The sequence below is a fragment of the Zalophus californianus genome, chromosome 1, assembly GCF_009762305.2.
Source record: "Zalophus californianus isolate mZalCal1 chromosome 1, mZalCal1.pri.v2, whole genome shotgun sequence".
In the NCBI taxonomy this organism is placed as follows: domain Eukaryota; kingdom Metazoa; phylum Chordata; class Mammalia; order Carnivora; family Otariidae; genus Zalophus; species Zalophus californianus.
Genome location: NC_045595.1, coordinates 55,086,565 through 55,108,999, shown reverse-complemented (window position 1 = coordinate 55,108,999; position 22,435 = coordinate 55,086,565). Strand labels below are relative to the sequence as shown.

The following is a 22,435-nucleotide window of genomic DNA, read 5'->3' as shown; positions in this document are numbered from 1 at the left end:
CAGTTTCTGACTCCCTTTACCCATTTCTTCCACCCCCATCTTCTCCCTCTGGCAACCACCAGTCTGTTCTCTGTTTCTGTGAGCTTGGCTTTTTGGTTTTTTGGGTTTTTTTTAGATTCCACTTATAAAAGAGATCATGTGGTATTTGTCTTTGTCTGACTTCTAATGCCCTCAGGGTCCATCCATGTTGAAACTCGCAAGATTTCCTTCTTTTTGTGGCTATGTAATATTCCATTATACATGTGAATCACATTTTCTTTATCCATTCATCCATCAGTGGACACTTAGGTTGCTTCCATATCTTGGCTGTTGTAAATAATACTGCAATGAACATGGGGGTACAGATATCTTTTCTAGTTGGTGTTTTTGTTTTCATTGGATAAATACCCAGAAGTGGAATTCCTGGATCATATGGTAATTCTATTTTTAATATTTTGAGGAACCTCCATATTGGTTTCCATAGTGGTTGCACCAATTTACATTCCCACTAACAGTGTATGAGGGTTCCAGTTTCTCCACATTCTCTCCAACACTTGTTATTTCTTGTCTTTTTGATGATAGTCATTCTAACAGGTGTGAGATGATATCCCATTGTGGTTTTGATATGCATTTCCCTGATGATTAGGGATGTTGAGTATTTTTTCATAATTTACAGAAATCATCTTTACCTTAGAAGAGGCTTTATATCTCTGCTTCCAATTATAATCTACATAAGTTTTAAGGGATGTGTGATCAATGTAAACATACCATTTTTTAAAATAATGTTTTTAAAACTGAGCTGCTTCAATATTTTTAATTGCTCTCTAATAGTTCATCAAATTAATCTACGTTGTTGTTAAACACTTCCTCAGTTGTTGGCTGGCTACAGTATTTCACTATTAGAAATGAAGAGGCTATAAGCATCTTTTTGTTTGGCTCAACCAGCATTCATCTGTATCCAAGTGGCTTCTCTCCCTCTTTTAAAAACTGTCCCCCTGGGCATTACTTTCAGAAGTGAGATCACTGGGTCAAAGGGATGATCATTTTTATGTTTCTTGATGGGTCTTGCCGGGAGACCCATCTTAATAAGGGCCCTTGACATCCTGATAAATCTCCCTGGTGGAGGTTGCAGGTGGTTTGCAAGTGAATTCTGCTCCAGGATGAGGGGTGACCGTGAGGTTTCAGTCTCCTGTGTAAACCTTCCTTGGTGGCAGGCAGTTAAGCTTAATCGTATGTAGTGGCCCCCACTCTGCTTCCTCTTCAGATCCCTTCTCTCTCCAGCTCAGCCCTTCTCTCTTCCTCATCTGCTTAGAGAATTCAAGCATCTGTTCAGAACATGCTTTATATACTGAGCAACAGAAAGCACAGTGTCTTCATTTTCCTAGTCTCATCTGCACTTCTTCAGTGCACTGCATGGGGGCTTACTCTCACGCCTGTCCTAGCCGACAGCTGGGCTTGCTCACAGACTGCGGGCACGCAGCTACATCTGCACTGCTTTCTGTCTTTATCAAAGCATTTCTGATTAAAACTATAGAGAGCCAGAGACTAGAGATATTAGTAAAGAAAGCCAGGACCAGATGACCTGAGAGAGCTAAGTTTAATTTTGTTTTTAAGTATACCACTGTATGTTCTTTAAAAAAAAAAAAAAAGATTTTACTTATTCGTTTGAGAGAGAGCACATACAAGTTGGGGGAGAGGGAGGGAGAGGCAGTGGGAGAGGGAGAAGCAGGCTCTCCGCTGAGCAGGGAGCTTGACTTGGGGCTCGATCCCGGGACCCTGGGATCATGACCTGAGCTGAAGGCAGATGCTTACCCGACTGAGTCACCCAGACACCCCCAGGTGTATGTATTTCTAAAAAATATATTCTTGGGTCAGTGCCAGTAATGGGAAGGAAGGATGCCCTTTTCTCTTCTAAACCTATACCCGATTTCCCCCCTCAGCTTCCTTCAGACTATGGGTCCTTGCTTTTCCCAAAGCCTGTGCAGAATTTTCCCACTTTTCACCCCTGTTCTGCTTGTGCTCCATGGCACCCCTGGCAGTTCGCTGTGCCTGTGCTTTTTAAGGACCCTTCTTGGGTGCACCAAAGACTGGGAATCCCTTTTCACTGTAGGCAGAAATCAGGGTGCTGTGGATGTGGCCCCTCTCCTTGGCTAATCCGCCCAGCAACTGGGCTGCTCACACTCCTTCCACTGCACTGCCAGCCCCTGGGAGGAGCACCCTAGAATACAGATGCCGCCTCTGCTTGCAGTCCTTCTGTGCTTTCCTGTCCCCTGCAAAATGAAGTCCAGGCTTATTGTTTCACAGCTGGTCCCTTCCTGCCCCTCTCGCTCCACACTAACCCACAGCATGCTCTGCTTGCTTCTTCCCCAAACTCGCCAGACAGTTTAGAGCCTCTGCCCTGAGCAAGTGTCATGCCCACCACCTGGAATGCTCTTCCTCTCCTTGTTCACTAGGCTAACTGGTTTCTGGGCCGGTTTCTGTCATTTCCATTGCGCAACCTTCTTCGACCACTCCACATAATTTCCTTTTTCTATTTAACATTCACTGAGCACTTAACTGTGCTACGCATTGTGCCAACCCTGTACATGCATCATCTCACTTATCCTCACAGTCCGGGGAGGTGGGGACTAGGGCCCTTGAGATCATCATGCAGGTAAGTGCCGGGCTCAAGGTCACAAAATTTGAGATCATCACACAGATAAGTGCCAAGCTCAAGGTCACATTGCCTGAGCTCTTAGCTGCCCAGCCACACTGCCTTCTCCAGGCTTCCATTCTGCCTTACAGAGAGCACTCTGACTTGTCATTGTAGCTTTGTGTGTTTCTCCCCTTGGATCTGTCCTCTTGGGACAGAGCAGCCAGGCAGCAAATCAAATGAAGAAGGCACTGGGCCTGTGGTCATCTATATGCTTTCTAAACTTCTCACACGATCTTTTCATTTCTTTGTGGGAGGTGTTTCTTGAAACTTCACTTAAGGCCATCAGCATGGGTCTGTTAGGCCATGCATGGGACTTTGATGCTGCAAATGTTTTTCAGTTTCTAGTATGTAGCAGCACTGTATTTAGTAATATGGACATTATAAAAGGGAGAGAAGACGTGGCCCCTGCCGTCCAATTGCAGAGATGAGAATTACCATATGGGACACAGCTAGTGATTAAAGACAATGCATTTGAATATTTGATCATGCAAATTCTTTGGCATGACATACAAGACCTTTTGCGATCTGATTTGAGACCACTTTTCTAACTTTGCTACTCTTCCAGAGACCCCAGTCATACTGATGTGTTTTGCAGTTCTCTGAACCCACTGTGCTTTAAATGCCTCTGCTCCCTTGTACATCCTGCTCCTTTTGCCTAGAATGGCAACTTCTGCTCATCTTTTATAACCATCTCCAGTGCTGCTTCCGTGAGACCTTTTTCTTTGGGTTTTCATGGCCCTTGTACATTCTTCTGTAGTGTGACCCTTATCATATTGTCTGTAAGTCAGTTTTGTAAGTCTTATGTGCCTGTTAAATGTTGAGCTGCTTGGGAGCAAAGCCTGTGTCTCAGTGATGGAAAAATGAATGACAGCATTAAAATTGGATACATAGAAAGGAGGGTGGGATGATGTTCCAACATGGCTGGTGGTCAGTCCAGAATCACACTTGACTGCAAGGATAGAGATCTAAACAAAGGGGCCCACTCTCTCCTGTGAAACAAGTTTAGAGGTAGGTAGCCAAGTGCTGGTGCAGGGATGCTGCTGTGTCATCAGGAGCCTAGGTTCTGTCGCTCTGCTCAGTCACCTTCAATGCACGGCTTCCCTCTCCAAGGTAACTTCATGGCTCTAAATGGCTGCCGGAGCTACAGCCATCTCATCCATCCCAAACGAGAAGGGCTGTGAGGAAAGAACAAGTCTGTGAAGGTAGTCTCCTTTAAAAACATGTCTCAGGGCCAAACCTAGCAGCTCCACTTTAATCCCATAGGCCAGGGTTTAGTCACATGGGCACCTCTAGCTGAATTTTGAAGAGATAACTATATGGCAGTAAATACAGGTCAGGGCACTTGGGTGGTGCAGTTGGTTAAGTGTCCAACTCTTGGTTTCGGCTCAGGTCGTGATCTCAGGGTCATGGGATCAAACCCCGTGCCCGGCTCTACCCAGTGCGGTGTCAGCTTGAGTTTCTCCCTCCCTTTCCCTCTGCTCCATTACCCCCACTCTCTAAAATAAATAAATAATTCTTTTTAAAAATACAGGTAAATATAAATATAACAAATATTTGTGTTGATTATATTTATTATAATACTTATATATAATTAAATGTAAATATATGATAATAACTATTTGATTTTAAATGACATTTCTTAAAAAAAAACAAAACAGCTTTTAGAGCCAAATAGACTTTTCTCCAAAGAAGGTATAAATTGGTCCATAAACATGTGAAAGGATGCTCACCATCATTAGTCATTAGGGAAATGCAAATCAAAATCACAATGAGATACCACTTCACACCCTCTGGAATGGCTTTAGAATCAAAAAGACATAATAACAAGTGTTAACAAGGACATGGAGGAATTAGAAGCCTCCTACATTGCTGGTGGGGCTATAAAATGGTAGAGCCACTTTGGAAACCAGTCTGACAGTCCCTCAAAATGTTAAACACTGAGTTACCATATGACCCAGCTAGCTATTCCACTCCTGGGTGTACATCCAAGAGAATCGTGGTGAAGATGTCCGTCTGCATAAAAACTTGTACATGAATGTTCACAGTATTACTATTCATAATAGCCCCAAAGTGGAAGAAATCAAAATGGCCATCAAATAATGAATGGATCAACAAATTGTGATATATCCACATAATGGGATACTATTCTGCCAAAAAATGAATGACGTAACTGATACGTGCTCAACATGGATGAACCTTGGAAATATGCTGAGTGAAAGAAGCCAGTCACAAAAGACAACATAATGTATGATTTCATTTATATGGAATGTCCAGAACAGGCAAATCTATAGAGACAGAAACTAGATTAGTGGGTGCCTAGGAGTGAGAGGGAATGTGGAGTGACTGCTAATGAATTTCTTTTGGGGGTGATGAAATTGTTCTAAAATTAGATAGTGGTGTCGGTTGCACAACTTTGAATATACTAAAAACCATTATATACTTTAAAAGGGGCACATTGTATGATATGTGACTTATATCTCAATAAAACTGCTTTTAAAAGCTCTTACCTGTTTGTAAGACATATCTTCAAAAGTAACCTCAAAAGAAATGAGTTGGTAAGCAGTGGGATGGGGAGAATTTCCTCAGACCAGTTAACATTTCAAGGACTGTATTTGTCTTCTCTTCATTTGAGTCCTGGCTTAAAAAAAAAAAAAAAAATCTGCCCTTCTTGGTCAGGGTCAGATCCCTCTGGCTGGTCGCCCAGATGACTGAGATTCTGAGTAGTTTCTTTGTTCTGCAGACTTATCATTTAAAAAACGAAGTATTTTTCTGCGTCTCCAAAGCTAAGGAATAAAGATGCCAGGGGGTCAGCAAATAGACATAGGAAGCCACTTATCTGGAAACCAGGATGTCAGAAGGGTTTGCTCTGTGGAACTCTTGTTCCTTGGAGATTTTGTTGCTGATAGATAGGCAGAAGCAGTTCAAGGGCTGTGAGGAAATCAGACTGTGTTTGGAAAGCTTCTGTGCTGGGAGTCTGCACACAGGCAGCTCCCACCTGACCAGGAGCTCTGTCTTGTCTGTCATCAGGGAAATGGGAGAGATAATAATCTCACCCCGGGTGGTCACACCAGATCGTGCCTGTGAACCTACTCTGTAAATGGGGTGGTGCACCCCAGGGGTGAACTTGGGGTGGCTCCAGAGGACACGGTTTGAAAGGTGAAAGAATGAGGATTGTCTGGCGGGAGAAAAGCACCATGGACAGGGTGGGGAGTGGTTGTCAGGATGGAAGGTAGAATTGACAGTGGGAAGGCTGTGGTAACAAGGATTGTCAGAGGCCCTGGCCAGGGTCCTTCCTCTGCTCTAGAGGCCGACACTACTAGGCCCCTAGCACATTCCTAGTTTGCCTTTGGGGACAACAGGGGCAACTGACCTACACTGCATGGAAATGCCAGTAAAGGTGATTCCCTTAGGTCTACCTTTCCTACATGTTCTGGATTCTTTTTTTTTTTTTTTTTAAGATTTTATTTATTTATTTATTTGAAAGAGAGAGAACATGCACACGAACATGAATGAGGGAGGAGCAGAGGCAGAGGGACAAGCAGACTCTGCTCTGAGAGTGGAGCCTGACACAGGGCTCAACCCCAGAACCCTGAGATCATGACCTGAGTTGAAACCAAGAGTCGGATGCTTAACTGACCGAGCTACCCAGGCACCCCTGTGTTCTGGATTCTTGAGCATCTTTTGCGTAGGCTCATGTTCTCACAAAGCCCCTCAGGAATTAAAAGAAATAAGTCATCATTTTTGTGTAATGCAAGATCAAGAAGTGACCTTACATTTTTGTCAGTGTATTGATATATGACTGAAGAGTGTCCTTACAGGATTCATTTTGATCAGATAAATGAAACTTTCAGATCTGATTACAAAACCCTAGTGGATTTTTCCAGCCATTTTTGTGCTTATCAAATTATTCTTCACACTCCCTCTCTTCAACCAGTGGTCTATTTTTATATATATTAAGAAGACAAGAATAAAACACAGTCTAGAAACATGTCAGGGTAAAAACCACCATAGCACCTAGTGGTGTTCAGCTGACCCAGACATGAGTATGCTTATCTGCTAACCCACATATGTCTACTTGATGAGCACTCAGAGCCCTCAAGAAGTTCTATTAAAGTGGGAAAATATTTATTATAGTTCATTGTTTAAGGTATGTGTTTTTTCCATTTTAATATCTCTTAAATTGTGATATCTCTTATAGTCAATAGCATCTGAAATTGATATTTTTTTTCTTGTAAGTTGGTGCATCTTACAATCAATTACATCAGACCTTGATTTGATGAAATGTGGCAAATATTAGTCATTGAATTGAGAAAATTTATTCTCATTCTTCTCCATCTGCCCTTGGATATACGTGCTGAATAATTGCATCCCCATCCTTGCATTGCCACCAGGAACTGCCCCATCCCCATCCTCCAGAGAGCCAATAAAACATCTTTTTTGTGTTTGCAGGTTTTTATCCATAGACCACAAGCAGATCTTCCACTCCCAGGTCTCTGACTGTAAAAGGTACAGTGGAACCTTTCTGCCTTCCCTATCTTTTCCATTCCTCCAGCACCCCAGGGTTCCTCCAAGAGGTACTCAGTTTGTATGACTGTCCCTGGAACCATTTCTGGAATCCGGTCATCCCCAAGGCCCTTCCCCAAGTAACCCACTAATGTGGGTTCATCTGATGCTGTCTCTGGGAAGAAAAAGGAGGGACATCCCTTTGCCTTCCTGTGTGAGGAGTGATCAGTTATTTCCTTATCCTTCCTGGACAGGACCTGCTGGCTCAATGACCTATAAAGGCCATTTCAGCACTTCCATTCTGTCTGTCTCCAAGGCTTCACCTTAGGTAAGAACTGTCACTCTCGTTCACCTCTCAGGGGGCTCTGACTTTCTACAGCTGCAGGTCCATCTGGTCTGAGATGGACAGTATTACCTAGCAGGATGCATACTGTAGCAACATGACTGACATCAAGAGCAACCGAGAATTGTACCAGCAGTACACAGCCTCGGCGCCCAGGCTGCTGGCCCGCATCTCCGAACTGCTCATCAGTTGCCGGAACGCAGGTATTTCTGTACCTAAGGGCATCAGGAACCTCTTTGAGTTCACTTGGGAGGAGCTCACTGCTGACCCCATGGTGCCTACCCCGTCCAACATCATGGGCCTGGAGATCAACATTGGACCCCCACCCGTGGTGCTTATGGAATCAGCCGCCACGCAGGCCCCTGTCCAAAAGAAGCCACCACCAGTACCAACACCACAGTTGCTGCCCACATCCACTGGGCCAGCCAAGATAACCCAGTCTCCCACCCATGGCTATCTAGCACACTCTGGCCAGGAGACCCTGCACAGATTCCAGCAGCAGTCTATCCACCTGCTGACAGAGCTGCTCACCCTGAAGATGAAGACCATGGTGGAGTCCGTGTCTGGTAAGGCTGGCTCGCCAGATTCTTCTCCATTTTTTTCTGAGCCCAGAAGGATCTGCCCAGACTGATGTATGTGTCCACCACAGCCATCCCAGACAGGTATATAAGGATATGCTGGGGATAGGTGGCAGCCATGGGTCTGCTGTAGGAATTGAACCCCTTCCCACAACCCCCTCAAGAGTCATACTCTCACCCCTCTCTGTTCTCCACTTTTTCCTCCCATTTCCCCAACGTTGCTGAGTCCAGACTGGAAGAGGCTGTGGAGAACAGTGTGAGGCCAGAGGTACTGAAGGGTGGAGTTTGTAGAAATGATGCAGAAGTGGAGAGAGGCAGCACCCAGGAGGAGGGGGTAAATTGAGAGGACTGATTAGTGGTCAGCAAGACCATCCATGGTAAGGGTGTAACCCTAAGATCATGGAGGGTAGATAAAGCCATACCAGTACTTGAGCCTTCTAGATGCTTCTAGAGCCTTCTAGATGTTATTTTCCATACTAATGGCATCAGTCCCTTGGCCTATGGGTGGGAAGAGAGAAGGGTAAGGGGGGGCAGAGAGCAAAATGCCACCTGACAGGTCTTGAGAGCTCAAGACCCTTCCATTGGGAAGACCCTCATACTTGCTCTAGGAGTAGATCTCTCTACCCTTATTTCCTGGGCCATTTGCAAAGGTCCTCTCCTGGAAGCATTAGCCCTGTGCTGAGAGGAAAATGAGTTGCTTCAATGATTCTTTTAGTAGGTGCCAATCCCCTGGACATCACAAGGCGCTTCGTGGAGGCCAGCCAGCTTCTCCACCTCAATGCCAGGGAGATGGCTTTTGACTACCTGATCGGCACAATGGGGAGAAGTAGCCGGGGTGTTGGACTGATAGGGAAAGGTGGGTACCCGAGCTTCAGCCCTTAGGTGGAAGCTCAAATAGTACCAATAAGAATGCAAGATAGAAAGGTCAAATCCCCAGTTTAAACATTTGACATCTCCAAGAGTTGAGGTGGATTCTCAGAGAGATTCTAGAGCAACAGAGATTCTCAAATGCTGCAGGTGAGTATGTAAAGTGGTGCAGTTCCCCTGGAGAGCAGTTTGATAGTATCTGCAATGTGTAAGACGCTCTAGCATCTTACAACCCAGCAATTTCTCTTCTAGGTCATTCCCTAGAGCTGTGCTTTTCAAACTATCTGTGGTGAAGGACCAATTTGTAAAATTGCCCATCTCTTGTGGATTGACCTTTTCAAAAATATGTCACAGCAATGTCAAATTGCCACAAAGTTTTCTAAATGTTTACTTTTAATTTTCATGCTCACCTAGTCATGGCCTGGTGCAGATTCACAGCAGTCCACTGGTCACACTTGAGAGTCACACTGGCACACGTGTGCAAGTTGTACTGAATGTTTATCGCAGAACTGTTTAGAATGGCAAAGGAAAATAAAATTGGAAGCAATCTAAATGTCCCTCAATAGGAGAAATACAAATTATAGTCCGTTTAGACAATGGAACATAGTGAGAAGTAAAAATCAAGCACTTGTACAGCATAGGGACTATAGACAATAATATTGTAGTAACTTCATATGGTGACAAATGGTGACTACACTTATTGTGATGAACATTTTTTAATATATTTTTTAAGTAATATTTATACCTGATGTGGGGCTTGAACTCATGACCCCAAGATCAAGAATCACACACTCTACCAACTAAGCCGGCGGGGCGGGGCGCCCCCTGGAGCATTTTGTAATGTACACAAATATCAAATCATTATATTGTACACCTGAAACTAAGATAATAGTTATATGTGAACTGCACTTCAATTAAAAAGAAAAAAAATAATAAGCGAAACAAGCACTAAAACACATATCATATAGATAATTCTCAACAAATAGTGTTAAGCAAATAAAAGGAAGCAAGTTTTAGAAGGATACATTTGGTATAATACTATTTAAATAAAATTTTAAAAAAGTTAGTATATTGCGTCTGGGTACATTATGCAAAGTACAAGTATAAAAGCGTGAAGGGGGGTGCTAGGAGCAAAGTTGGAGGAAGTGTGCTCTGGAGAGGGGTGTAGGGGAACAGAATCTGAAAGACACAGCTATTCAGTCCTCTCTAATGTATCTCTTAAACGCGAAGGATATACAAGTACAGTTGACCCTTGAACAATGTGTGCTAACTGCCCAAGCAGTTGAAAATCCACATGTAACTTTCGACTCCCCCAAAACTCAACTACTAATAGCCTGCTGTTGACCAGAAGCCTTAGTGATAATATCAACAGTTGATTAACACATACTCTGTATGTGTATGTACCATATACTGTATTCTTACAATAAAGTAAGCTAGAGAATAGAGGATGCTATTAAGAAAATCCTAAGGAAGAGAAAGTACATTTATAGTACTTAACCGTATTTATCAGAAAAAATTTGCATGTAAGCGGACCCACATAGTTCAAACCCATGTTGTTCAAAGGTTCATTTTAAATGCCTAAAAGTCATCCTCACTGTTGAGAGGTTTTATGGGGGAAGTGTAAAACATTTTATCTCATCACCGTTCACCCTCACCTGTAAAATCCATTCCCAGCTAGCATCTCTCCCTGCCCACTGGATGTTTGTCAGGATACCTTTGATGGTCAGAGGTTCAACATCTGATAATATACACATGCAGTACAAATAAATGGCATAGTAAAATTGCCATCCTTGGGGAAAAAATGTGGGACTTCATGAAGTCAGTGGAAGTGATGTTGGAATGCTGCTCGGTTCCCACACAGAGCCTTTGATTGCTGGCGAAGTGGAGCGAAACTCGTCAACTGCTGGAAACAGGAAAATCGTCCGGGGCAGTGACTCCATGGAGAAAGGATGATTTGGGTATCAAAGGGTTAAAAATTAAAGCTGATAAAGCCCTTGGATATTTTTGCAAAGGCAAACATGGAGGGACTCATGTTTTATTGCTCTTGTACAGCCATTCAGGAAAAAAGAAAATCACCCCACCTCAAAAAAATGACAGTCATTTTTATTGCTTTTAAGAATTAGTGTACACTTACAATATCAACAAATTTTTGTTAAACACAAGGTAAAATAAAGTTATTTTGATAACTTTTTTTGAGAGAGAGGGCGTGTGTGAGCATGAGAGGAAGGGTAGAGGGAGAGGGAGAGAGAGAATCCCAAGCAGACTCCATGCCTAGCGCAGAGCCAGACTTGGGGCTTGATGTCATGATCATGAGATCATGACCTGAGCTGAAATCAAGAGTCAGATGCTAAACTGACTGAGCCACCCAGGTGCCCCTATTTTGATGACTTTTATTTTTTAGCCTCAATCTAAGTATGCTTTTTTTCTTTTTCCTTTTATTAAGTTTTATTAAGTTTTTAATTTTTTGTTAAAGATTTTGTTTATTTATTTGAGAGAGAGGGAGAGAAAGCACAAGCAAGGGGAGGGGCAGAGGGGGGGGGAGAAGCAGACTCCCTGCTAAGCAGGGAGCCTAACTCAGGGCTTGATCCCAGGACCCTGAGATCATGAGGTGAAGGCAGCCGCTTAACCAACTGAGCCACCCAGGTGCCTCTTAAATTTTTAATTCTAATTCCAATGTAGTTAACAAAGTGTTGTATTAGTTTCAGGTGTACAATATAGTGATTCAGTAATTCTGTACATTACTCAGTGCTCATCATGATAAGTGTACTGTTAATCCCCTTCACCTGTTTCTGTTCCCCGCCCCCAGACCTCCCGTCTGGTGACCATCAGTGTGTTCTCTGTATTTTAAGAGTCTGTTTCTTGAGGTGCCTGGGTGGCTCAGTCATTTAAGCATCTGACTTGATTTCGGTTTAGGGTCATGGGATTGAGCCCTATGTTGGGCTCAGTGCTAAGCATGGAGCCTGCTTGGGGTTCTCTCTCTCACTCCCTGCCCCTCCCCCTGCTTGTGTGCTCTCTTTCTCTCTCAGATAAATAAACAAACCTTTTTAAAAAAGAATTTGTTTCTTGGTTTGTCTCTTTTTTTTTCCTTTTGTTCATTTGTTTTATTTCTTAAATTCCACATGAGTGAAATCATATGGTATTTGTCTTTCTCTGACTTATTTTGCTTAGTATAATACTCTCTAGCTCCATCTATATTGTTGCAACTGGCAAGATTGCATTCTTTTTAATGGCTGAGTAATATTCTGTTGTATGCCATGTCTTCTTTATCCATTCATCTGTTGATGGTTGCTTCTGTAATTTGGCTATTGTACTGCTATAAACTTCAGGATGCATGTATCCCTTTGAATTAGTGTTGTCGTGTTCTTTGGCCAAATACTCAGTAGGGAATTACTGGATCATACAGTAATTCTGTTTTTAAGTTTTCGAGGAACCTCCATACTGTTTTCCACAGTGGCTGCACTAGTTTGCATTCCCACCAACAGTGCACGAGGGTTCCTTTTTCTACACATCCTTGCCAACACCTGTTGTTTCCTGTGTTGTTGATTTTAGCCATTCTGACAGGTGTGAGGGGGTATCTCATCATGGTTTTGATTTGCATTCCCCTGATGATGAGTACTGTTGAGTATCTTTTCAGGTGTCTGTTAGCCATCTGGATGTCTGGATGTCTTCTTTGGAGAAATGTCTGTTCATGTCTTCTGCCCATTTTTAAATTGGGTTGTTTGTTTTTGGGCATTGAGTTTGTTTTCCTTTTCTAAGATAAAGTTCCAACTGGACTCCCCACCCCCACACCCCCACTATTTACCAGACCTGGAGGTCTTTGTTTTAAGGGAATTTGCTCTGTGCCGGTTCTGTTCAGGGTCAGCTATGCCCTGATAACACAGGCCCTCTAACTATGCTGTAACTATTTATACAGATGGTTACCAGCATAAGTGGATTCCTGCACCTCGTGTTCTATGTAGAGCTTAGAGATTAATTTCATTTGGTCGGGAGATACCACCTGATGGTCTGTTGCATGGGTAGGAAAGTCCCACCTGGCCCACCTACCCACCCTCAGATCTGCCCATGGTGCTCTCTTACTTGAATATAGTGTTCCCTCACCTTGAAAAGGAAATGGTTGTTACCATTAACATTCTACCTCATAAGGTGCTTGAGCATTCTTGTAGGATCACAGACTTTCACCTGTGATACAGTGGCTTCCTGCATCCCTTGTGGGTTGTGGTTAATCTAGTGGAGGAGAATTTGCAGAGAGCTGAGCTGAATTCTGGAGAGGCTTTGATGATTTCTGCATCCTGCTGCATTAGCAGAGTGTTCTACTACACTCACTAGGAAATCTCTCGCTTTTCGGCATGTGGTTGAAAAAAAAAAAACAAGCTTAGGGTTGGGAAAAAAAACCAAGCCTAGGGTTGGAAAAAAAATCTAACCAATAAAATATAAATGAAGGGGTGATCCATTTCTCTTGGAATAGCATTGATCCTGGAAGGGCTTGAATTAGTCCTCACAGGGCATTAAAAAGAAGATTCAAACCCTATTGACTTATTTTGCATGACTTTTGTTTTTCTGGACCATCTTATTGCATGAGGTAGAGCAAAGCTGTAACTAGGTCTGGAGTAGTCTTCCCTTAAAGCTATAGCCAGAATATTCCCCTTGCTAAGGTAGCATTTCCTTAGTGGTAAGCCTGCTTCCTGCCTTTTCTCCTTTCCAGTACATACTAGTCCTGCCGTGTCATGAAAGAAAACTAGACTGCTCCTTGATTTTTAGTTGATGGCAATATTATTAAGTAAAATATATACCAAAAAAAGAAAAGAAATAATCTTGCCATCTTTACATAAAGCTATTTTTCATTTTTGCAATCTCCTTTGTGGTTCTTCTGTCTGTCTCTCCCTGTCTCTCTCTCTCTCTCTCACTTTTTCTCCATATATATTTTAAAAATACTGCCATTTTCCTGTATCTCAAGTTTCCTTTACTGAGACACAGATGTTTGCCAACACAGTTATATGTTGGCTTTTAATAATCGTCATTTTAAGTGGATGTAGACTTTTAATGTTCATGTTCTATAATTAACCAAATGCTTATGTCTTCAGGTTTCTTACCTTTAGTATAATATGCATTATAACATGCAACTTTAAATTTTATTTTATTTTATTATGTTACGTTAGTCACCATACAGTACATCATTAGTTTTTGATGTAGTGTTCCATGATTCATTGTTTTCGTATAACACCCAGTGCTCCATGCAGTAAATACCCTCCTTAATACCCATCACCGGGCTAACCCATCCCCCCACCCCCTCCCCTCTAAAACCCTCAGTTTGTTTCTCAGAGTCCATAGTCTCTCATGGTTCGTCTCCCCCTCCGATTCCCCCCCCTTCATTTTTCCCTTCCTTCTCCTAATGTCCTCCATGCTATTCCTTATGTTCCACAAAGAAGTGAAACCGTATGATAATTGACTTTCTCTGCTTGACTTATTTCACTTAGCGTAATCTCCTCCAGTCCCATCCATGTGGATGTAAAAGTTGGGTATTCATCCTTTCTGATGGCTGAGTAATATTCCATTGTATATATGGACCACATCTTCTTTATCCATTCATCTGTTGAAGGACATCTTGGCTCCTTCCACAGTTTGGCTATTGTGGACATTGCTGCTATGAACATTGGGGTGCATATGGCCCTTCTTTTCACTACATCTGTGTCTTTGGGGTAAATACCCACTAGTGCAATTGCTGGGTCATAGGGTAGCTCTATTTTTAATTTTTTAAGAAACCTCCACACTGTTTTCCAAAGTGGCTGTACCAACTTGCATTCCCACCAACAGTGTAAGAGGGATCCCCTTTCTCCACAACCTCTCCAACATTTGTTGTTTCTTACCTTGTCAATTTTTGCCATTCTAACTGGTGTAAGGTGGTAGGTATCTCAGTGTGGTTTTGATTTGAATTTCCCTGATGGCTAATGATGACGAACATTTTTTCACGTGTCTGTTAGCCATTTGTATGTCTTCTTTTGAGAAGTGTCTGTTCATGTCTTTTGCCCATTTTTTGACTAGATTATTTGTTTTTTGGGTGTTGAGTTTGAGAAGTTCTTCATAGATTTTGGAAATCAGCCCTTTGTCTGTAGTGTCATTTGCAAATACCTTCTCCCATTCTGTGGGTTGCCTCTTTGTTTTGTTGACTGTTTCCTTTGCTGTGCAGAAGCTTTTTATCTTGGTGAAGTCCCAAAAGTTCATTTTTGCTTTTGCTTCACTAGCCTTTGGAGATGTATCTTGAAAGAAGTTGCTGTGGCCGATGTTGAAGAGGTTACTGCCTATGTTCCTCTCTAGGATTTTGATGGATTCCTGTCTCACACTGAAGTCTTTTTTGACCGATTTCAAGCTATATTACAAAGCAGTGATCACCAAGACAGCATGGTACTGGCACAAAAACAGACATATAGACCCATGGAACAGAATAGAGAGCCCAGATATGGACCCTCAACTCTGTGGTCAAATAATCTTTGACAAAGCAGGACAAAATATGCAATGGAGAAAAGACAATCTCTTCAAGAAATGGTGCTGGGAAAATTGGACAGCTATATACAGAAGAATGAAACTTGACCATTCTCTACTAACTTTAGTTTCTATTGATTATCAAGATTGATTTCCTAGGAGAGGGATTATTGGAGCAGAAAGTCTCAGTATGTGTACAGCTTTTGTCAAATACTGTTTTCTAGATGGATTTTGCCTACACCATCATGGTTGACCAGTTTTAGCCTATCTTTACCAGTATTGGCTTTTGTTAATTTCTGCTAAGTTAGAAGGTACTGAAAGTTGTCCTGATCTCAAGTTTTGGATCACTAGCGAAGGGTATTGTTTGCGTGTGTGCATCAACCAGTGTGCAATCTCTGGTTATAGTCTTTGTCTATTTAGGAGTTCAGGTTTGACATTTTCTTTATGAATTTGAATGAACTGTAATAAATTGCTTAACATTTCCTAACAATTTCATGCCTTACCAATGAAATGACCATATTTGGGGGAAGAATGAGCAAATGATTTGATGAGGTTTATGTAAGTATGATCAAGATTTTCTACTAGTGATGAGGGTGCTAACTTTTTTTTAAGTAGGCGCATGGAGCCCAGTGCAGGGCTTGAACTCATGACCCTGAGATCAAGACCTGAGCTGAGATCAAGAGTCAGATGCTTAACTGACTGAGCCACTCAGGAGCCCCAGGGGTACTAAATTTTAATTCTCAAGTGGTCAGATATCAAATGATTCTACATTAGACAGTGTGATTCTGCAAGAGACTGATCTGTTGAGGAAGCATCCAATTTCTGTGCCTTGGGTAAGGGAATAGCTGGCCCAATGTTAATCTCTCTACCTAGTGCAGCACTTCTATCTGTATTTGCCCGCACAGCTATCCTGTCCCCTTTTGTACTTGCTGCTCCCTGCACCAGTGTCATTTCTCTCTCAAGGGATATTGTAGTGGGGTGGGGGTACTGTAGAAAGGAATATCGAAGATTTCCCTTAATTACTCTGAGCCTGCTCATGCATTAAAAAGTCTTTTTCTTCTAAGGTCTGGTTGTTTTGTAACAACCAGGGCACTTTAGAATACCCACTCTACCATACTACTAGAACAAAAAGTCCATATTACATTTTTGGTTAAAAAAATAAAAATTGAAAAATTGAAGAAATAATCCCTCTGTCTTCCACTCCAGATTCCTCCATGAACACTCCAGCCATGGGAGTGAACACACCTTACCAGCTTGTCTATGAGTCCTCTACTGGCTGTCTGAGCTTTTCTCTCTCAACTGGAAAGGAAGTCAAGAAGAAAACAGGTAATGGAGGATTCCATCAAGACCCATTAGCCCATCTTTGGGGGTGGAACTGGAGAGGAAGATAGAGGATTTCCAGTGTAGGTTGATGAGATGGCTTGTTTTAGTTTTCTGATAAGAAGGATTAATGGCCATCTTGACTGTTGGCAGAAGCTATTGACACAGATTCTGTCCCATGAATTTTGACACATCTCAACCCAGTCACTCCACAATGCAGTCTCATCATTTGAATGTTTACATGCCCTCCGCTCCTGGTGATGTGATTCACATCACATCATCTAAACATGTTCCTGATTCACCTGGGACAACATCCCTATCAAACCCACATCTTCCACCCCCTCAGTATCCCAAACTCATCCCTTCTACTCAGAGAGAGATCTGTGTTGCTCCTACTCACACAGCAAGTGAGGCAACCAGTATCTGAATAGAGGCGTTTGGATAACAGACCTAACGGAATGTCCCAATTGGGCCAGTTCATGCAGGAAGAAGAGAAAGACATAGAGGGCCCTGCTATTTCCACCAAGGAAGACACACAACAGAAAAAGGCTTAAGAGAAAGAATAGGTGGCAGATGAGACCAAACAGTATAGCACTATGCAACTGTGCAGCCAGAAGCTCAGAAGAGAAAGGAGTTGGGGCTGGAGAGGGCAGGGCAGGGTCTCATGGAACTTCTGGTTATCTCCCCACCTCCCTACCCAACCAGCTGTGGTGGCAGATGGAGAAATGGGGTAGGCAAGGGAGGGCTGTATTTGCAAAGAGATGGTGGGAGGATCAACATAAGGTGGGAGTGCTCTAAGACTGTCCACTGGAGGTAAGACTGGAAGTTGAGAAGTTTGGATATTATTTCTGACCCCACCCCTGGATGGCTGTGTGATTTGCCTTCCTCCAGGCCTCCTCTCCATGTCAAGCTGATCCTATATCCTTTAAGTTAGTGAACAAATGTTTAGTGAACAATTGCTAGTTGTCATTCACTGTTCTAAATCCCGGGGGTACACACGTGGACTCTAAGACAAAGAATACCTTCCCAAATGGAGCTGACTTCTTCAGCTTCCTTGCTTGGAGTAGATTCAGCGACCCCATCTGATTTCTCCAGTTCCTTTACCTCTGTTGATGTACTTTCTCTCACTGTGGTTCAATAACCCACAGCATCATTTCTAGCATCCCACTTTATGTGCTCCTGGTTTTATTATATCCACTCCTGAACTGGCCATATTAAACACAATCCCTTTGAAAGAAAACAAAGTATCTTCAAGATACACAGTGATTTCATGATTTTTCTTCCTAATGACCTTGAGGGTAATGCCTTCTCTTGGTCTCTTTGTCTGTCTGTCTGTTTTCCTCTGCTACCCCACCAAGATGTGATTTTTCATCATGATGTTGCATTGTTCTCACTAGATGTGTGTTCATGGTGTTGCATTTCTTATAGGTTCTTGATGTGTTTAGAAATTCATCTCACACATGCATGCTAGAATGGATGGTTAACTTTTCCTAATAGTTTATAAGTAACTATGTGACCTATCTTGCCCAGGAATGTCCCAATTTATGTTTATTTTCCTGACATAACAATGATGCCCATTTCTCTAAAACCTTTGCCAGTTTGGACATATTGTAGAGTTATTCTGGTTTCAACCACTTTGAATTTTGGACCTCTGCTATCTGTTCATGCACATGTGCTATGACACCTTACCAACTGCCCCCTTTGCAGTTCTAGGGCCAGGCAGACTTGGAGCAGACAGGCTTCAGGAGTTGAGCCTACTCCCTGAGGGGACAACAGCTGTTTCTGGAAAGTAGCCCAACATTATAGAAGGAGAACTGAGAGAAGTCTGTCAACAATGGTTCCTGGTTGGAGCAAGAGGCTGTATCCTCAAGGACTCAAGGCACCTAGGGCCAAGCCAGACATGAATAGTCAGACTAGAAGATGTTCCAGGATGTCAGCCAGCAGCTATCTGGGTCTCAGGGCCAAGTCTCTGGTCTTTGGTGGCAGGAGGAGTGGGGGAAGGGACCAGAAACCACTCATAGTGGCAGATACCAGAGATGGTATCCAAGGACCAGCCAGAAACCCCGAGGCTTGCTGACAGTGAGAAAGACTTCATTCTGTGGTGCTCAGGGCTCAGCTGGAGCCTGAGTAGTGGCTTTGGCTTGGAACCAGTTTTCATTCACGAAGTTGAGCCTGCATATATTAAGGGAGAGCATGTGGCTCCATTTGGGTGGGCAGCAGAGGCTCAGAAACATGTGGACCTCGATAGATGCTTCTGGAATTTCAGTCATGAAGGACCACCTCCACAATTTCATGTCACCATATCCTTATACCAACAAATACTTGCCATAAGGGGATAACTGAAAATAAGTGCAGTAGGCACAAAACATTGCCACCCACAGATTTGAGCAGGCAGAAGAAAGAATAAACAAAATTTAAGATAAAACAATTGAAATTATTGACTCAGAAGAACAGAAAGAAAAGATTCTTAAAAAATGAATGGAGTCTAAGGGACCTGTGGGACACCATCAAGGAGAACACATGTGCATTGTGGGAGTCTCAGAAGAAGAGAGAAAGGGACAATGAGAATATTTGAAGAAATGTTGGCTGAAAACTTCCCAAACTTGATGAAAGATGTTGAGTATAAACATCAGAGAAGCTTGGCAGTCTTCAGATAACATGAACTCAAAGAGACCCACACCAAGACACATTATATGACAGAGAACCTGGAAAGCAGCAGGAGAAAACCAGATCATTACATCCAGGAATTCTCAATAACATCATCAGCAGATATCTCATCAGAAACTTTGGAGGCCACAAGGCACTGTGCCTGAGTGTTAAAAAGAAAAAAAAAAGACCTGTCAATCAAGAATCCTGTGTTTAACAAAACTGTCCTTCAAAAGTGAGGGAGCTATTAAAACTTTCCCAGATTGACAAAACCCAAGGGAGTTCATGAACACTAGACCTACCCTTCAAGAAATGCTCCAGGGAGTCCTGCAAGGTGAAATGAAAGGACACTAGACAGTACCTTGAAGCTGTATGGAGAAATAAAGTTCTCAATAAAAGCAAAGATATGGGCAATTATAAAAGCTAGTATTATTGTAACTGGTTTGTATCGCTTCTCGGCCTTTTGGCTAAGATCAAGTGTATTGTAACTGGTTTGTAACTGCACTTTTTGTTTCTTACATGACTAAGAGACTAATACATTTAAAGAAAAAATTGTTAGTATAAAAGCTAGTATTACTGTAACTTTGGTTGCTAAGTACAAATCTTATTTTCTATGTAATTTAAAAGATTAATACATTTAAGAGAATTGTTATTTTATGTTTTGGTGCACATAATATATAAAGATGTAATCTTGTGACAGCTGAAAGGGTTGGAGATGAAGCTATAAAAGAAGAGAGTTTTTGTGTGTTACTGAAGTTAAGCTGGTAAAAATTCAAATTAGAGTGTTAGAACCTTAGGATGTTAAATGTAATCCCCATTGTATCCCCAAGGTAATGACAAAGAAAATAGCTATAGAATATATAAAAAAGAAAATGAGAAAGGAATTTAAACCTTTTATGACAATCAATATAAAGAAAACAATATTGAATTATATGAGGGACAAAAGGCATAAGGCATATAGTAAACAAAAAGTACAATGACAGAAGTCCCTCATCAGTAATTACTTTAAATGTGAATGGATTAAAATCTCCAATCAAAAGACAGAGATTGGCAGAATGAATAAGAACACATGATCCAACAATATGATGTCTATAAGAGATTCACTTGAGTTCCAAAGACTCAAACAGGTTGAAGGTGAAAGGATGGGAAAAAATCTGAAACTAATGATGTTCTCTATATTGGTTAATTGAATTAAAATTTTTTAAAAAGAAAGGATGGAAAAAGATATTCTATGCAAAGAGTAAACAAAGAGAGTAGGGGTAGCAATACTAGTATCAGACAAAATAGACTTTAAATCAAAAAAGGTTACAGGAGGAAAAGCACACTGTGTATTAATAAAAGTTTCAGTACAACAAGGAGATAATATAAATGTTTAGCACCTAATGACAGACCATAAGGATATCTGAAGCAAAAAATGTATATCTGAAGCAAAAACTGACAGATTAAAGACAGACAGTTCTACAATAATGTTTGGAAATTTCAATACCCTACTCACAGTAATGGCAAAACAACCAGGCAGGAGATTAGTAAGGAAATAGAGGACTTAAATAACACGATAAAACAATTAGAAAACAACAAAAACAATACACATTCTTCTCAGGTGCACATGGGACATTTTTCAGGATAGGCCATATGTTGGGCCACAGATTGTCTGAACCAATTAAAAAAGATAGATATCATACAAAGTATCTTTTCTGACCACAATGGGATGAAGTTAGAAGGCAATAACAGAAGGAAAATTAGAAAAAAAATCACAAAATTGTGGGAAGTAAATAACACATTCTTTATTTATTTATTTTGAGAGAGAGAGAGAGAGCAGGGGGAGAGGGAGTGGGAGAGAGAATTTTAAGCAGACTTGCGCTGAGTGTAGAGCCTGACAAGGGGCTCAATCTCATGGCCCTGAGATCATGACCTGAGTGAAAATGGAGAGTCAGATGCTTAACTGACTGAGTCACCCAGGTGTCCTGTAAATAACGTTCTTAAACAACCAACACATTAAAGAAGAAATCACAAGAGAAGTTAGAAATTAGAGATGAATGAAAATGAGAACATCATATACCAAAACTTACAGGATGCAGCAGAAGTGGTACTAAGGAGGGGGGGGTATTTATAGTCACAAATGATTACATTAAAAGATAAGGATATCACATCAAAAAAACCTAAATTTACAACTCAGGGAACTAGAAAAAGAAGAAGAAATTAAAACCAAAGCTAGAAAAGGAAAGAATAAAGATTAGAACAGAGAGAAATGAGAGAATTAAAAAATAACTGAAATTAAAAATTGATTCTTTGAAAAGATCAACACAATTGATAAACTTTTATCTAGATCAACTAAGAAAAAAAGATAAGACTCAGATTACTAAAATGAATTGAAAGTGGGTACTCTACCACTGATTCTACAAAAATAAAAAAGATTGTGATAGAGTACAATGAACAATTGTACACCAACAAATTGCATAACTTGCATGAAATAGACAGATTCCTAGAAACACAAAACCTACCCAAACTAAATCAGAAAGAAGTAGAAAATTTTGATAGACCTATAGATACTAAGGAGATTAAATCAGTAATCAAAAATCTCCCAACAAAGGGGCACCTGGGTGGCTCAGTCAATTGAGCATCCGACTCTTGGTTTCAGCTTGGGTCATGATCTCAGGATCCTGCTATTGAGCCCCACATTGGGCTCCCTGCTTGGCCAGGAGTCTGCTTGTCTCCCTCTCTCTCTGCTGCTCCCCTCGTTCACAACTCTCTCTCTCTAAAATAAATAAATAAATCTTAAAAAAAATCTCCCAACAAAGAGAAGCCCTAGATTTGATGGCTTCAGTGGTGAATTCTACCAAACATTTAAAGAACTGATTGCAATCATACTCAAACTTTTCCAAAAAAAAAGAAGAGGGAACACTTCCCAACTCATTCTGTGAGGCCAGCACCAGACAAAGGCATTACAACAAAAGAAAACCACAGACAATATCCTGTATGAACATTGATGCAAAAATCTTCAACAAAACACTAACAACAGAATTCAAC

At 41.6% G+C, this 22,435-nt stretch overlaps 1 protein-coding gene across 8 annotated transcripts in view; it reads left to right on the top strand.

Moving 5' to 3' along the window:
• C1H3orf20 (chromosome 1 C3orf20 homolog) overlaps window positions 1–22,435 on the top strand; it is an 88,851-nt gene that overhangs the window by 1,229 nt on the left and 65,187 nt on the right. For 5 of the 8 annotated variants that reach the window (XM_027584887.2, XM_027584888.2, XM_027584884.2 and 2 more), the window contains exons 2-5: window positions 7,124–7,180; window positions 7,537–8,086; window positions 8,814–8,954; window positions 16,649–16,768. In XM_027584887.2, coding sequence (XP_027440688.1) covers window positions 7,618–8,086; window positions 8,814–8,954; window positions 16,649–16,768 — 730 coding nt within the window. In that variant the 5' untranslated portion in view covers window positions 7,124–7,180; window positions 7,537–7,617. Of the gene's footprint in view, window positions 1–7,123; window positions 7,181–7,431; window positions 8,087–8,813; window positions 8,955–16,648; window positions 16,769–22,435 lie in introns of all 8 variants that reach the window. The other 3 variants (XM_027584890.2, XM_027584886.2, XM_027584885.2) reach the window with 3 other exon arrangements.